Genomic DNA, 15,958 nt, shown 5'->3' on the forward strand with positions numbered 1-15,958 from the left:
GAGGGGGTCGGCCGCCCGTGCGCCCCCGGCCCTTTCTTCTCCGTCGCCCTCACCCCCAGGTAGGGGCTGGCCAGCCAGGGCCGGGCCGGCCCCGCAGACCAGCGCAGCCGCGGCCCGAGGCGGCAGCCCCCCACGAGCCGGCACGTCCAGCCGCCGGAGCCCCCCGGGCAGCGGAGGAGCCGCCAGAAGTGCGGGCTGGCCGCGGGGGGCGGGGCGGGGCCGCGGCGGCGCGATCTGCCCCGCGATTGGCCGAGCCCTCCGGCTGGCGGCGTGACGTCGGCGCCCCGCCCCCTTGGCCGAGTCTAGCGGCCGCCGCACGCCGAACTTGGCCATTTATTCCACTGGGATAGCGGCGGCGGCGGCAGCGGCGGCGGCGGCGGCGCGGGCAGCGGCCACACCATGGCTGGGCTCCTCGGCTTCCTCCTCCTCCCCCTTCTCTTCGGGACTTGCCGCGCCGTCACCGGCTCTCGGGTCTATCCCGCCAACGAAGGTGAGGCGGGCTGCGCGCGGAGACCCCCGCGGGGGGCTGCCGCCGGGGTCCGAGGGGGCGCCCCGGCCGCGGGGCTGCCCGAGGTTAGGGAGGGGGCCAGAGTCCTGGCATGCGCCGGCCGCCAGGTGCGGAGCGCCGCGCCCCGGGGCTGCGGGAGAGGGTCGCCCCCGAGCGGGGCCCGGGGGGCCGGGCCGCCCGGTGTGCAGCGAGGATGCAGGAGTCTGGGCAGAAAGCGGCTCCCCAGGCCCGTCCAAAGTTTTCCCCCCTCCCCTCCCTGACCTTCCCCCCTCTTTGCTTCTTTCTTTTCTTTTTCTTTTCTTTTCTCTTGCGTTTTTAAGCCCGAGAAATAATGGGGCTGCGGCGGGACAGCGGCCGCGGCGCCGGCCCCAGCACGGCTGACCTGATTGTTCAGGGACCCGCGCCCCGTTTGCGCCGTAGGTTCGGGCGGCCCGGGGGCTCCCTCCTTCCTCCCCTGAGAGAACCCGACCCGCTCCCGGGGAAGGAGAAGCCAGTTGCGATCCAGCAGATTGGAGGCTTCGCCTTTGCGGGGCTCCCTGCCAGCCTCCCCGGAGGGGGCGTCTCAGTCCCGAAGGAAAGCCTTTAGAGGGTCCGGAGCCCCCGCGGGCCCGGCGCCCTGCGCGTCTGGAGAGCGCGCGTCCTCCTGTCCCACAAACTACCTGCCTTCCCTCGTCCATTAAGATGGTTTTCTAGGGAGGCGATTGAGAAGTGTAAATGTGTGTGTTACAGTCATTTTCTAGAGAGGCAATAGAAGTGTGTGTGTGTGTGTGTGTGTGTGTGTGTGTGTGTGTGTGTGTGTGTGTGTGTGTGTGAAGATGGTTTTCTAGGGAGGCGATTGAGAAGTGTAAATGTGTGTGTTACAGTCATTTTCTAGAGAGGCAATAGAAGTGTGTGTGTGTGTGTGTGTGTGTGTGTGTGTGTGTGAAGATGGTTTTCTAGGGAGGCGATTGAGAAGTGTAAATGTGTGTTACAATCATTTTCTAGAGAGGCAATAGAAGTGTGTGCTTGTGTGTATTAGAATGATTTTCTAGGGAGGCAATTGAAAAGTGTGTGTGTTTGTGTGTGTGTGGATTAAGATGGTTTTCTAGGGAAGCAGTTGAGAAGTGTAAATGTGTGTGTTACAGTCATTTTCTAGGGAGGCAGTAGAAGTGTGTGTCTGTGTGTATTAGAATGATTTTCTAGGGAGGCAATTGAAAAGTGTCTGTGTTTGTGTGTGTGTATTAGAATGATGTTCTAGGGCGGCAATTGAGAGGTGTAAATGTGTGTGTTACAATCATTTTCTAGGGAGGCAGTAGAAGTGTGTGTGTGTGTGTGTGTGTGTGTGTGTGTGTGTGTGTGTACACAGGGTTTTCTTAAGAGGCAATAGAGAAATGTGTCTATGAGGATGGTTTTCCAGGGAGGTAAGTGTTTGTGTGTGTGTGTGTGTGTGTGTGTGTGTGTGTGTGTGTTAAAATGGCTTTCTAGGGAAGCAACAGAGAGGTGTGTCTGTATATGTTTCAGGAGTTTTCTAGAGAGGTGTGTGTGTGTGTATTTGGATGTTTTTCTAGAGAGGCATGTACTGTGTTTATCAGTATAGTGAGGCAGTTGTGAGATTGTGTGTGTGTGTGTGTGTGTGTGATCCTCTCTATCTCTAAGCTACCGTGATCCAGGCTCTTTTTCTTCCTTAAGAGGGAAAAGGGGTTTTAGCCTCAGCCACAGGATGGAGAAGTAGCCCCAGCACTAGAGAGGCTGGAGATAGGAGACATGCACACCTGACCACACAGAAATATTGTCTCTGAGGGGGAAAAGATGTTTCTGGTTCACCTCCGGCCCCCAGATCAGCCACGGCCTACCCTACTCTGCTTCCTCATCAGGTGTGGGAGGCGGTGGTCCTCTCCGGACAGGGCACGGCAGCAGATAATCTTGAGGCCCCATGCTCCCTCTGCTACTCTCTGCTACTTTGTGAACTTGATTGTCCATCCTGGGAGACTCCTGTATTTCTGCATGTCACCCAATGCAGTGCCCCCCCCCCCCTTTTGGTAGGGGAAAGGAAAGGGATCCATGGGGTTGGGAGGCTTGAAAATCTAAACTTGGGGTTGCGGTGAGCTGTAGCCAAAACCCACCGATGTAGCTTTAGGAGGGAGAAGTCAGGATGTTTCCTTCCTCTCCAACTCTCTCTCCCCTTATTTTTTTTCAATAAATTCATTTTGTTGCTTCTTTTGATTCTCATCACGTTTCCTTTTCTCCCATTTTACCCTCCCCCCCTTTTTTTGTAAATTGGGTCGCATTGTTCCCTTTGTTTCCTTAATCCACCTTACATTAATCCAAATGGATGTAGCATGCTTTTCTCTTGGGAGAAAAGAAAGATAGGGAAGTGGGAGGAAGGGTGGAGGGAGACCTAGGTGCTGGGGGTGGGGGCTAGGGAGAGAGTGGTTACATCTTAAAAATAATCAACATATCAAAGATATTTCAATCCCTCCATAGGTAGAAAAGGAGAGGAAATACCGATTATAACAAGATGGATTGGGAAGGGGGGACTACTGGCGAGGAAAGAATTCTGGATAATGGAAAGGGGGCGGTGTTGGAGTGAGGAAGGATTCATCATACCCATTCTGGGGAATTGTTATCCTTTACCCCATTCTGGATGGCCTTGCTGATCAAGTTAATATGACATTGGTTCATTTTTAGTGAATTTTTGAGACTCCAGATTAGCAGGGACTGTGGGAAAGGGAATGGATTCTCTCAACGTCATAAAGGCAAATGACCTTAGCCATTCCCCAAAAAGGACATCTTTCATACTTCTGTGGTCTCATAGCAGTTCTCTGTTAAGGTGAGAGAAGCACATCAAATCCATTAGATGCTACTGTATATATCTAAAATTCAAAACTCTAATTCCCCTTCAGAGGTGTGAAAGGAAAAAACAAAGGCAGTAATACCAAACCATCTACACCAAGAGACCATAGACTATTCTATTCTCCATACTTGCCTATGATTTTGGAATACACCAGGCATCTTTCCTTTGAAACTCTGTTATTATTAAAAATCAGCTTGTCCTACATTGGAGCCACATAGATTTAGTTGTGATATGCAGAAAGGGAGGATAGAAGCAGGGGGAAAACCAACCAACCAAAAAAAAAAAAGAACCTTTAGTCTTTTATGATCCTTGGGGGAATCTCATAAAGAATTCAATTATGACTTTACCAGGCAGTTAGGTTATATAGTCACCTGAAACTTATGAAAATAAATATAATTCCATCCAATGCCACTCATAGATATCTGCATATTTTACTCTGGAGCTTAATTGCATATTGTCTTCTCATTTGATTTTGAATTCTGCATTTATCTTTAAAACCAAGTGGATTAACAGAGTCCTTGGAAGGAATTTTAACTGCTAGGCAAGTTAAATAAATAAAAACCTGCAGATTTAAAGGGGGAGAAGATCAAGTGAATAATGATTATTTACATAAGTGAAACAAAGTTTGGGTTTAGATCAGAGTTGGATGTGCTTACCCTCCTCACATATGGAAACGCTCAAGCAAATAGTTTCTGTAGTATTGGCTTTTAGTGATTGGAAATTAATCTATTTTGCTTTGTTTTTCTGCAGTTACCTTATTGGATTCCAGATCGGTTCAGGGAGAGCTTGGGTGGATAGCCAGCCCTTTGGAAGGAGGGGTAAGTTCTGAATGGGTAACTGATCAAAAGAGGAGTTTTTTTTTTTAAGAGTGATTAGTAACTTTCTGGAGAGTCCTAATGGCTCGATTATTGTTGATTGTGGTGAGGAGGTCAGATTTCCTCCATGGCCTATGAAGTGAATTAGGCTTTGTTGGAGAAATTCTATACTCCCTTTGGATAACTCTGTCATGGAAGAACTAGAAACCAAAAGGGCAGAAAGGGGTTTCAAAATTAGGAGATTGGTTGAGGCATGAACTTAGATGCCTATTTAAAACTAAAATACCAACAAGAAACATGATCTGGGGACCAAATTGGAATCTATGCCTATTTCTGTTATAGCCGTGGAAGACCTTAGAGGGGTTAACTTTGGAGCAATTGTGTTATTTCCAGATTAAGAAAATGAATACATCTAGATAGAGGAGGGAGAAGGCAGGTCTTACTGCATATAGGCAGGTCTGATTCTGAGGATACACATCCGTAAAAGCCTCATGCCTTCATATCACAACCTCCCATCATTGTGTTTGCCTCTGTACTCTGTGGGAAAGCCATTTCTCTTGCCAGTTGCATCGACTGTCTTCAATAGAAACAGAAACTCCAACTCAACAGTTTGGGGTTTGCATTATTTGTGCTGAATGTGGAAAGTTAAGAGAATTTCTAGTCTAAGGTCATAGGGGTGGGGATGACTGGTTAAGTAGGAGAGACTTCATCTTTGGTGCAAATATTCAGTGTTAATTTGTCTCAGTATATGTAGCACTTGCCGATCACTGCCTCCATCTGAGGATGTAAGAAATGAAAATAGGCAAATGGCAACATTTCTCCTCCTTCCCCATCCCCCCCCCCCTTTAAATATTAGTACTAGGAAACAGTCTTTGAAATATGTCAGCATTGTGCATCTTGCTCCTGCCAAATTAAAATAACTCTCAAATCCTTTAGAAATTAAACAAATGACCCTGCCTAACACTCTGAGTATTCTGTGACTAAGATTCACTGATTGAAAATAATGGGGTTGCAAGATTAAGAGGCTTTACTAAGCAAAATACAAGAACTAGTCCCCAGTATGGTGCCACACACCCATGAACTGAATAAACACTTGAGTGATTTATAAGGAAAAAGATTTATAGGAGCTATTGCAGGTGATCACGTTCTCCTTTCAAAAATAAGTCAAAGAAATAATTTATAGAGCTGAAGAAATTTTAAGCTGGCTTTTAAAGACCCTAGTTTCTGGCAGAAATTTTGACTTGTTTGTCTGAGGCAAACAATAATGTAATATTAGTTTAACTCATTACTTTTGTTTTGTTTTTTGACTGAACTTGACTGCAGTTTTTCATGATTTTGTGCTGAAAAATACTACACTGTCCTCAAAACCATTTTTTTTAAAGGGACGCTATGATTGGCAAGTCTCTGGCAGTGTAGACAGGCTGTATTCACTGTTGATTGTAGGCAATTGCCCTCATCCTTTGACAGTGGAGAAAGGTACAGCTTTATCTCAGTGAGAGTGAGGCTTCTTGTTAATCCTATACCCTGGAAAGGTCACTGATTCACACCGGCTTTCTTGGCTGCACCAGGAATACTTCTCTGTAGATTAAAATATATGAGAACCACCAGTAAAATTGAAGATGGAAGGTGTCATTGAATTATTAATCATGTTCACTTGCCAGATTTTCCTTATTGAAAGCTATGCTCCGGTTTGAGGCAGGAATGCCTACAGTCTTAGGTTGGACTAAATTTCACTAAATTCCTGTATGTGTGGTCTATTTGAAGCAAGTTAGTGACAAATTGTAGAGCCCTCTACAGCCCGTCTGGTTCTTGGCAAGTTTATATTGAAAATTATCATAGTCTCAATTTTTCTTTTCCAGAATTGTTAAAAAGCATCCTGGTCAGTTTTTGTAGACAGAAAACTTTTTTTTTAATGTGATAGTTGGTTTATTTATATATGAGAACTATTTCCGAATAGTTCTGCAGAACCGCCTTATGGATCTATCAGATAATTCATTACATGTCCAGCATTTTAAGAATTTTATGACATGGTGATGATAAACTTATACATTAAATAGAACTACCTATTCCCAAATATAGAGTAGCCCTAGTAAAACTAATATTCTGAGTTATAAATTTAATTTATAATTTTCTCTAAATTTCATAGTTGAAAAAATTTAATGCCCCAAATTGGATTATTTAAGCTAAATCTGTCTTTATAAAAACTGCTTATTATATGCAAAGTGATATGCAAATTTTAAGGTGCTTTATAAAGTCAGGTCTTATTATTATTGTTATTATTTACAACATTTGATAGTTTTTTTAGTTGGGAATCTAAAATATAGGTGAAGCCAAATTGCTGCAATGATTGATTTTTTTTTTTGTTCATAAGGACACATTTTGGAAAAGATAACAAGCAAGTCATCATAGATCTTGAGACACTCCTTATTTTATCCCACCTTCTTCTAGGAGACCAATCTTACAGAACCTAATCTCCATGGCATCCTTTTAACACAGAACTTTGTTTAGGGGCAATTCTCATTTAAAAGAGTTGACCACTCATGGTCTTGCTCTTGTATACCCTAGAATGCAGTGAATGGGGAGTTTTGTCAGTGGTTCAGTTAATTTGAGCTATGTAGTTAATCAAGCAGGAAGTTTCAGTGGAAAAAATCCCACTTTGGGGCTTTAAATACCTTGTTTTCTACAGTGTAGACAAAACCTGTGTATCTCAGCCCAGATTAGGATATTCTCTTTGCTCATTTGAGATGGAATACCTTAGGGAATATTTTTGGGGGAGAGATTATATGTTGTATTCATCGACTATTTTCCCGAAGAAAAGAAATTATTGGTAATAGCTTGATAACAAGAAGGAAGAAAATCAGTTTTGTTTCATATTACATACTTAACTTCATCCCTGGACCTAGCTCCCTTAATCCAACATTCTTAATGGTAGCAGATAAAAAAGAATGTTATTTTATGAACTCTCTCATGTATATCCAATACATTTTCTCTACTACTAATATTCAATAATATCCAGACTCTGGAAGATATATTTTATTTAATTCTTTGAGCAAAATGAGGATCTAATTGAAACTATTATATAATACAAATTTTAAAATCAACTCCTTTCCTTATAGTGATGTGCTTATTTTGCTACTCTTATAAATTTATATCAGGTCTATAGAAATCCAGTAGACTGGATGATAATGAATGATTGGGATGGAGAATTCATCTCATGGTTTTACCAACTTATTACACCTGCAAACTCAACCTGCTCTAGGGAGTGACATCTTTAAACAATTGATAGGGAAATGTGTGGTACAATGGAAAGAACCCCTAGCTCTGAAGTCTAAGGACATGGGTGCAGATTCTACCTCTGCTATAACCTGTGTGACCAGGGGCAAGCCTCAGTTTCCTCATCCACAAACCAAAGGGACTGAACTTAGATGGTCTCTAGATTTCTAATCCTTTGAATAACAAATGAGACCAAGCAGATTTTCCAGGCACATCAAATTCAGCCTGCATGTCACGGCTCCCACTCTTGTTAAATTTTCTCATTCTTGGTGACATAATTTCCATCTGCTAGTTTATTTTCCACTCTTCAAGGCAGATTTAGAGTGAAATAAAATGGGTTTGCTGCCATATTCCTTTCTTAAAACTTCTGGATTTCTGAAATTTCAAAAGGAATAAACAAACATACATAATGATTATACGAACAAATGGTTTTAAAGTTAGAGTTTCCATTGCAAATGGCCCCAGATCTGGGATTCTTGGCTTTACTGTAGACTGCCCATTTTCTTGGGATTACTTGGGATCACAGAATGGTGTGAATGTGTTTTTTTTTTCTTTTTAAAGAACAGAGATTGTGCCAAAAGGAAAGACTGACATTTTTTAGGTATTAGGGAGCAAAGTTCTGACAGGAGTTCTACTAATTAACTGATAATTGTCTTCCTTTGGCAAGCTACACTCTTCCTGTCCTTAATTTGCAGGTCTCTGCTCAATTGTTGAAACAATACACATTACTGGGTTTTCATTTATAAGCAAATTTGAACTGTTGCCACTTCCAATTGGGGCTGTTGTAATAGGTGAACTGGAGGCTGCTAGACCACCAGAAATAACTGTGGAGAACTCATAGACAATAAATTCACCACAGATGGGACTACCTGAGTCTTTGGCTCATATTCTTCTCTAGATAGAACCAGTGGGAAAAAATGCTTAGTATCAAAATATTTTATAAGTGATTATGATTATATTTCTCTTAAGAGACTTCTATAGCTGTTTTTTTGTATTTCCTTGGTTTTGTATACCCATTTTTTAATAGTTCTGATGCTGGAAAAAAATAAAATTGAAAAGAAAGAAAAAAGAAAGAAAGAAAGAAAAAAGATTATCAAGAAAGAAAGAAAAGATTATCAAGTAATGCTTTGATGTAAATTTTCATTGGGTTTATTTCTCTTTGGATATTCACAGTGGGAAGAAGTGAGCATTATGGATGAGAAAAACACTCCAATCCGTACTTACCAAGTCTGCAATGTGATGGAGTCCAGCCAAAACAACTGGTTACGAACTGATTGGATTCCCCGGGAAGGGGCTCAGAGGGTATATATTGAGATTAAATTCACACTGAGAGACTGCAATAGCCTACCAGGGGTTATGGGAACTTGCAAAGAGACTTTTAACTTGTACTACTATGAATCCAACAATGACAAGGAGCGATTTATCAGAGAAAGCCAGTTTGCCAAGATTGACACCATTGCTGCTGATGAAAGCTTCACCCAAGTGGACATTGGTGACAGAATCATGAAGTTGAATACTGAGATAAGAGATGTGGGACCATTGAGTAAGAAGGGGTTCTACTTGGCTTTTCAAGATGTTGGGGCTTGCATAGCCTTGGTGTCTGTTCGGGTTTTCTATAAGAAGTGCCCATTGACAGTTCGCAATCTGGCTCAGTTTCCAGACACCATCACTGGGGCTGATACATCCTCCCTAGTGGAAGTTCGAGGCTCCTGTGTCAATAACTCAGAAGAGAAGGATGTGCCAAAAATGTATTGTGGGGCAGATGGTGAATGGCTGGTACCCATTGGCAACTGTCTATGCAATGCTGGTCATGAAGAGAGAAATGGAGAATGCCAAGGTAGGAACAGCCATATTGTACTTTTCATTAGAGCTTAGTGCACATAATTAAATCAGAGATGAGACTAAATGGAGTAAAGCCAGTAATTAGCAGCCCCTGTGGGATGCAGTGGGACAGAGGGGTCTAATGAGCAAGTCCAAAAGCTCCAGGTGGCAAGGCTAAGACGTTTATAATTCTGACAAAACAAATGATCTTGCTATAATCAGCAGAAGGTCAAACACATTTGCTAACAGGCTCTTAGATCCGAACTGGCTTGATGTAGCCTATGCAATTTAAATGAACCCAATGAAGCAATAGATACACTTGACTGATCCTCACTTAAAGAGAGAGGGCACTCATTTCTTGAGCCAGAGTTTTCAACTAGGAATGTGTGGTAAAGTAGCAGAGTGCCAACATGTGTGTAGACATGTGTGTAGACATGTGTTAATGTATGGGTAGAGTTAGATATAATGAGATGATTGGGTCAATATAATCCAACCAGCTCCATTGATTAAGATAGACCCACTCTGGGCAGCTTGTCTGTCTTTGGACACATGTGCTACAAATTTTCATGGTTATTTCTCTGAGGCACACTGAACTTGCTTTACGCACAGATAGACACCACCTCTAAGTAAAATTAATTTTGACATAAACCTTCTTTATTTCCCTTAGGAGGTGGTACCAAGTTGATAAGAGCTCTTGATTTGATTTGTGGTCATAGGCAGCAAATTGTGATTTATTTTGATTGCTCTAAGTTTTCTAAGTCATCTAAGCAGTTTATCTCATTAATGACTAATGACAATTTTTGTTGAGTAATTAGTGTGTATAGCTTATTGCTACCTGCTAATGTTACTTTCTGTTTCAAACAGAAGACTGATTTTGTGGGTGTGTGTATACATAAATATAAATATATATATATATATATTTATGTGTATAAATATGTATATACATATTTATAAATAAACCTATTTGTAGTTATTGTGCTTCTGTGATAGGGAATAAAATTTTCATTTATAATGTCCTCTGGGTCTGTGCAATGATAGGAATAAAAGGTTACTGAAAAGACAAAATTATCCTATGTTTTCCTAAACTGATTTTTAAAAAAATATGTAGCAATGATTTTCCTTTTTGTTTTCTCTATTATTGGTATTAGGACGAAACAGTTCTAGTCTTGCATAACTGCATAACTCAGAATTGGCCCATAGGTGGCTTCTCAGATTTTGCATTGCTGAACATTAGATGGAATTACCATATGTTCATCTGATTTGGTCATTAGGGTGACTAAGATAGCTGATTGCCAAATGGCAATTCAGATCTTTTAACTAACTTAAAGGAGGGAATTAATCAACTGTATGACACTGAAATTGATTGAAAAGCAGCAATATTTATGGCTTTTAAAAAAAAATTCTGTTGGATCATAGAAATGTATTGAATTTGACTTTCATAGTTCATAGTGGTTGATTAGATATTTATAAAAGAGTTTTAATGTCAGCTTTCCTGGGGTTTGCTTGTTTTTCATTTGGGGGAAATTAACTATTTTCAGTTCTTGTTTAATTTCACTATAAGATAATGAGAAAGGTTGTCTGTCAACTATTCCTGCCCACCCAGTGGCAAGACAGTAATTTGCATTTAAACATCACACTTGAAATACCTTAAAAAACTTATTTCCTTGGCATTTTGTCATTTTGCCCTTGAGTTAATAATCACTATTTAGCCTGTGCCACATAGCAGACTTAGGATTCTTTCTGGCATTCTGATGAGAAAATACATAAGCATATCTTATAGGCAACTAAATCACAATGATGGCAAAAATTGAAAAACACAGTGAAGTGACAGGGCATCAGATTTAGAGTAAATTATTCTGTCTTTTGAATTTCTGCAAGACAACAACTTAAACAACTCTACATGTCAAGAACCATAGAAAATACTGTTAGTTTCCAGTTCCTGCTAAATGTTTCTTTTAGTGAACATTTAGTGAATTTAGCATTACTTCTCGCTGTATCCAAAGTCATTGATTTTCAATTGTCCTAGAGTCCAATAACTCATACGTTGTTATGTGTGAGGGTTCCTGACATTTTTACAACTCAGATTAGTGGGAAAAAGAGAAAAAGATGGAATGGAAAGTGAATGGAAAGATAATTGACCCATTTAGTGGTTTGTTTAATGGAAATCATCATGGGAGTTTAGAAAGGAAGAAGTGGAATGAAATACTACCTAGCAGAAGGTCCATGAGGATTTGTTGAGTGAGTCAGGTGTAGTCCATTTCCTGGTTTTAACTCAAGAAATTTCTATTTATTGGTTGATAGTGGAGATGAGTCATTTCAGAATGAATAAGTATATGGAGAATTTGGAGATTCTACCCATACCTTCAAAGAACTTTACTTGGAATGACTGGTCTTGCCTTGCTTTTCTCCAGGATCTTCCACCTCTCAACATCTGCTACAGGGTTTCTCTATCCCTGAACCCCTAAACAGTAACAATCTCTGATGAAGTCATGGATATAAGAGAGGAAAAACTTAAATGTCAATGAATCCTAATTTAGTGGATTCCTTTTTTCACATGGTTTAAGAAAGTAAATCAATGCAAATAAAAAAAAAATACTCCCTTCCATGGTTACTGTGGTAATCCTTCCAAGTTCATAGCTATTTGCCTGGACACTGGTTGAGGGTCAGAGTTACTTTATAATAAAATTGCTTTCCCTCTGCTATTAGAGCTATAGCCCTACTCAAAAAGAAGCTAAACATTTGAATCTTTTATTCCTGTTAAAAATTATGTTGGGTCAATTTCTATTCATTTCTTGATGTCTTAGAAAATTTTCTTTTGGATGAGATGAGTTGGGGTTGGGGACTAGATAAGAGCGAATCTGGTTCAAAAAAGCTTAACCCTAAGAAAGGCTATAGAGGAGAGTCCTGGTAAAGGCTTCAGAACTCTGGGGGCAGGTTCCGCCCCAATTGTTTTTTCAATGGGTCTACTGTGGCAGGATAAATACAAGAGAAGGGGAAAGGTCACCTGTTTCCTCATCCATCTTCCGTGGGTGCTGGGAGGTCAGAGCTAAGATTGATTAAGATCTTAAATGTTTGACAAAGGATTGGTGGGCAAAAATGGCCATGTGGCTGGGGGCCTGGGGTGTCCTGTTGTTTGAGATCTAACCCTGGTCATCTGGTGGAGTCTTCAAGGGACCTTGGGGACAAAACTACATTTCCTCTTACCCTTCTTACCTATAAGCAGTACATGCTAATGGAGACCAAGAATGAAGAGGCATGTCCAAAGTTTAGAAGGTGACTGTTGGTTTGCCCTCCCAAAGCAGCTGCAAGTTCATTCTAGCTTTTGCTCTCGAATAACATTTTCTGAAATGATTTTGTTCAGTTGCATTGAGACAACAAAGACTGTTAAGTAACTCTTCTGCCCTCTCAAGGAGAATAGATGACTGGAGTTAGTAGTTTGAACTTGTGGAAGGAGGCCTTGGTACTGAGAATAATTGTTCTGCTGAGACCTTGTCATGCTGTCAGGAAAGGAGAAAGAAATCCACCTTAACTCTCCCCCTCCCACTTTTTTGCCCCCTGAGGAATTGTTCCAGATGTTTTACAGTGTTTTTTCATTACTTCAGAAATAGTAAGCAGTTCTATTAGGGGGTATGGGAATTGGAGGAAAGGAGACTTAAAAAAAATTTTTTATACCAAGTTTGTAAACTGAGAAGTTAATCCCAAGACACATAAATATTTACTCTTTTTGGTTTCTAAAACTTTAATAAATAATATTTTAGGAGATACTTCGTGAAGAATACTGACAGCAAATTAGGAAATTCCCTTCTATAGTGTGACACTGAACACCAAGATAATTACAGTTTTGGGGTAACATCAGCTTGGCTAGAAACTTAATCTTATATTTTGATGATGGAAATTGTGGAACCTGTTTTATATCTAGTTATATACATCTCTTTTGGGGGGAAGGTGAAGATATTTTTTTAAAAATAGAGGGAAAAATAAAGAATGGACCATTAGATGATGATGATGATGATGATGATGATTTTGTCCTTTGTTCTCCAAGAAGACCATGACATCAGGGAGGTGATGCCATGACAAGCACATGAATTGAATTTGAATAAGAGGGTACTGTGCTAAGTCACCGGCCTCACTTTCTTCTCCAGAGCCAAATGGGTCTAGGGGCCAGATATGAATCAGGATGACTGGAGATGGCTCTGGATGCAAGACAATCAGGGTTAAGTGACTTGCCCACAGCTAGTAAGTGGCAAGTGTCTGAGGCTGAATTCAAACTCCTGTCCTCCTGACTCCTAAGACCAATGCTCTATCCACTATACCATCTAGCAGCCCTACCAATGGATACATCCCAGCAGGTAAAAATGGCTTTATGTTATAAAACTGAATATTTCAGTTTTAATTTCAAGAGAAATCAATAGCAAGAAAGTGAACACTTTGTTTTTCTAAAACACTAGTGGGCTATAGGAGAAGGAATGGTGAAAAAGTATTTAAAATGTAGTTCATTCTGAGTTGTATTTTCATAACCTTGCTTTTCCTTTTTTTTTTTAATTTTCCTTTACCTTTGAAAATTTTCCTTAGGAAGAAACCACTTGAAAAGCATGGTTGCTTTTATTTCAGAGATTTGGAAACATGCCTATGACTGAAAAAAAAGGAGAATTTCATTTTCTATCAGAAGAGCAAGATTTAATTATTTTCCTTTCCCAACCCCCAACTCCCATTATGACTTTTTTTCCTTCTGTTTGTGTGACCAGATTTTTGTAGGACTCAAGTAGTGACCTATTCTGGTCACACCAAATGTGATGTAGTCAATCCTTCTGTGAAGGAGTTTTGAGTATACCATTTAAGATTTATAGCTTTCTCTCCCTCCCCCAAATAAAACCATAAGTCCCCATAATGAATTAAAATGATAGGTCCTAGAAGATTTCTGTTAAAACATGGGTCAGGATTAAATTAACTTAGTCTCATCCAAACAGTTTAGATAAAGACATGAATTCAGGTCTTTCTGACACCAGAGCTGATGCTCTATCCATTGCACCCCCTAGCTGCCTGAGTAAAACTTTGATTAGTTTGAGTTGGATTGGGATTAGGAGAGTGACTTTCAGTAAAAGTGATTTATTTGCTATTCCCCCTTCAATTAACATGCTTTCTCCTGCCTCTGGGGCTTTTGCTGAACTTGTCCTCTTACACCTAGAATGCCTTACCTCTTCACCTCTGCCTATTGGATTCTCTAGTTCCCTTTAAGTGAGACCTATCCTGATTCTTCAGGTTGTTAGTTATCTCCCCCTGCCCTCAAAATTTCTATATTTACAGTGGGAATAATCAGAGGAATTCCTTATTTGTTGAATTGGGGCATGTTGCTTGAATCTGGGATATGAACTTTGGTTCTTTGCAGACAGAAATGCACTTAGGTGAGATGACATGGGAAGCTTCTGATTGGTTCCCCATGAAGGGAGTTATCTTGAACAAGACTAAAAACAGAGAATCAGAGGGGATGGACTCTTCCCCCATCTGTGGTCTATAAAAGCTTGCATTTATGCTTCCATTGTCATTGCCACATGGGGGGAGGCATCCCACTTCTTCCTGGCTGTCCAAGGTCATTAAATTAAGAAGAAAAGGGTAGAATCATCTGTACAGAGCATCGCTCATTTATTACCATCATGTTGGAGGATCTTTTCATCACTCAGATCTTTCCACCAATCACTGATTAATTAGGAGTTCCCCGTGTCATTTTTGCAGGATCTATGTCTTCCCAACCCCCAAGCAATGAGCCAGAGTTCATGTCTAGCGCTATGAGAGGTGCTTCAATCTCTCAAGCCAGAGGTTCCTCTACCTAGCACAATGCACTGCATTGAAAAGGAGATGAATAAATACTTCTTTAGTGAAATGAATGAACAAATTTCTGAATCATTAAATTTTTATTAAGAATGACTTCTATATAAACAAAATAAAAAAAAGAAGTACTTACATTATTGATGCACCTAGGGGGATCACTGGACTTGAAGTTGGAAAGACTCGAGTTGAATTTTGAAATCACTGACCCTGGGGAAGTCACTTAAAATCTGCCTGCCTCAGTTTCCTCATCTGTAAAATGGAGATAATAACAGCACCTACCTCTCAAGATTATTGTGAGGACCAAATCAGACAATATCAGTAAAACACTTTGAAAATCTTATAGCACTATTTAAATGCTATTACAGTTTTTAGCATTTTTCTGGCCTTCTACAGAACAGGCTCTCATCCTTCCATACATCCTTCTCTCTTTCTCCTTTTCCCCTATGTACAGATAGATAGATATGTATAGTTATAGATAGATATATATGTATCCATTGATATATCTATATTATTTGTAGCATTTTATATCTTTTGTTATATTTATTATTTATATAAAATATGCTATATATTTAGATGGTATAATCTTGCAGTGTATATTATGTATACATATATACATATGATGCACATGCATGCCATCCACACATATATATGCATATACACACCAATCAGAAATTCCCTGTGTTATCTTCAGAAGACACATGCTTCCCAGCAAAGAGTCAGACTCATATGGCTCCATGAGAGGTGCCTCAACCTGGCAAACCAGAGGTTCTTCTCCTAACACAATAGAGTAGAATCTTAACAAGTACTTTTTAGATGAATGAATGAATGAATGAATGAACTTTATATATACCTATAAAATACATACACATATAAGTTCATTTA

The 15,958-nt window shown here is 40.5% G+C and overlaps 1 protein-coding gene across 3 annotated transcripts in view; it reads left to right on the top strand.

Annotated features, from left to right (window-relative positions):
• The first annotated feature begins 386 nt into the window (after positions 1 to 386).
• EPHA4 (EPH receptor A4) overlaps positions 387 to 15,958 on the top strand; it is a 159,540-nt gene continuing 143,968 nt past the window's right edge. For all 3 annotated transcript variants that reach the window (XM_074191273.1, XM_074191274.1, XM_074191275.1), the window contains exons 1-3: positions 387 to 490; positions 4,092 to 4,159; positions 8,603 to 9,266. In XM_074191273.1, the coding sequence (XP_074047374.1) occupies positions 400 to 490; positions 4,092 to 4,159; positions 8,603 to 9,266 (823 nt within the window). In that variant the 5' untranslated portion in view covers positions 387 to 399. The remainder of the gene's footprint in view (positions 491 to 4,091; positions 4,160 to 8,602; positions 9,267 to 15,958) is intronic.

This window comes from Macrotis lagotis, chromosome 6 (genome assembly GCF_037893015.1).
Source record: "Macrotis lagotis isolate mMagLag1 chromosome 6, bilby.v1.9.chrom.fasta, whole genome shotgun sequence".
Lineage (NCBI taxonomy): Eukaryota > Metazoa > Chordata > Mammalia > Peramelemorphia > Peramelidae > Macrotis > Macrotis lagotis.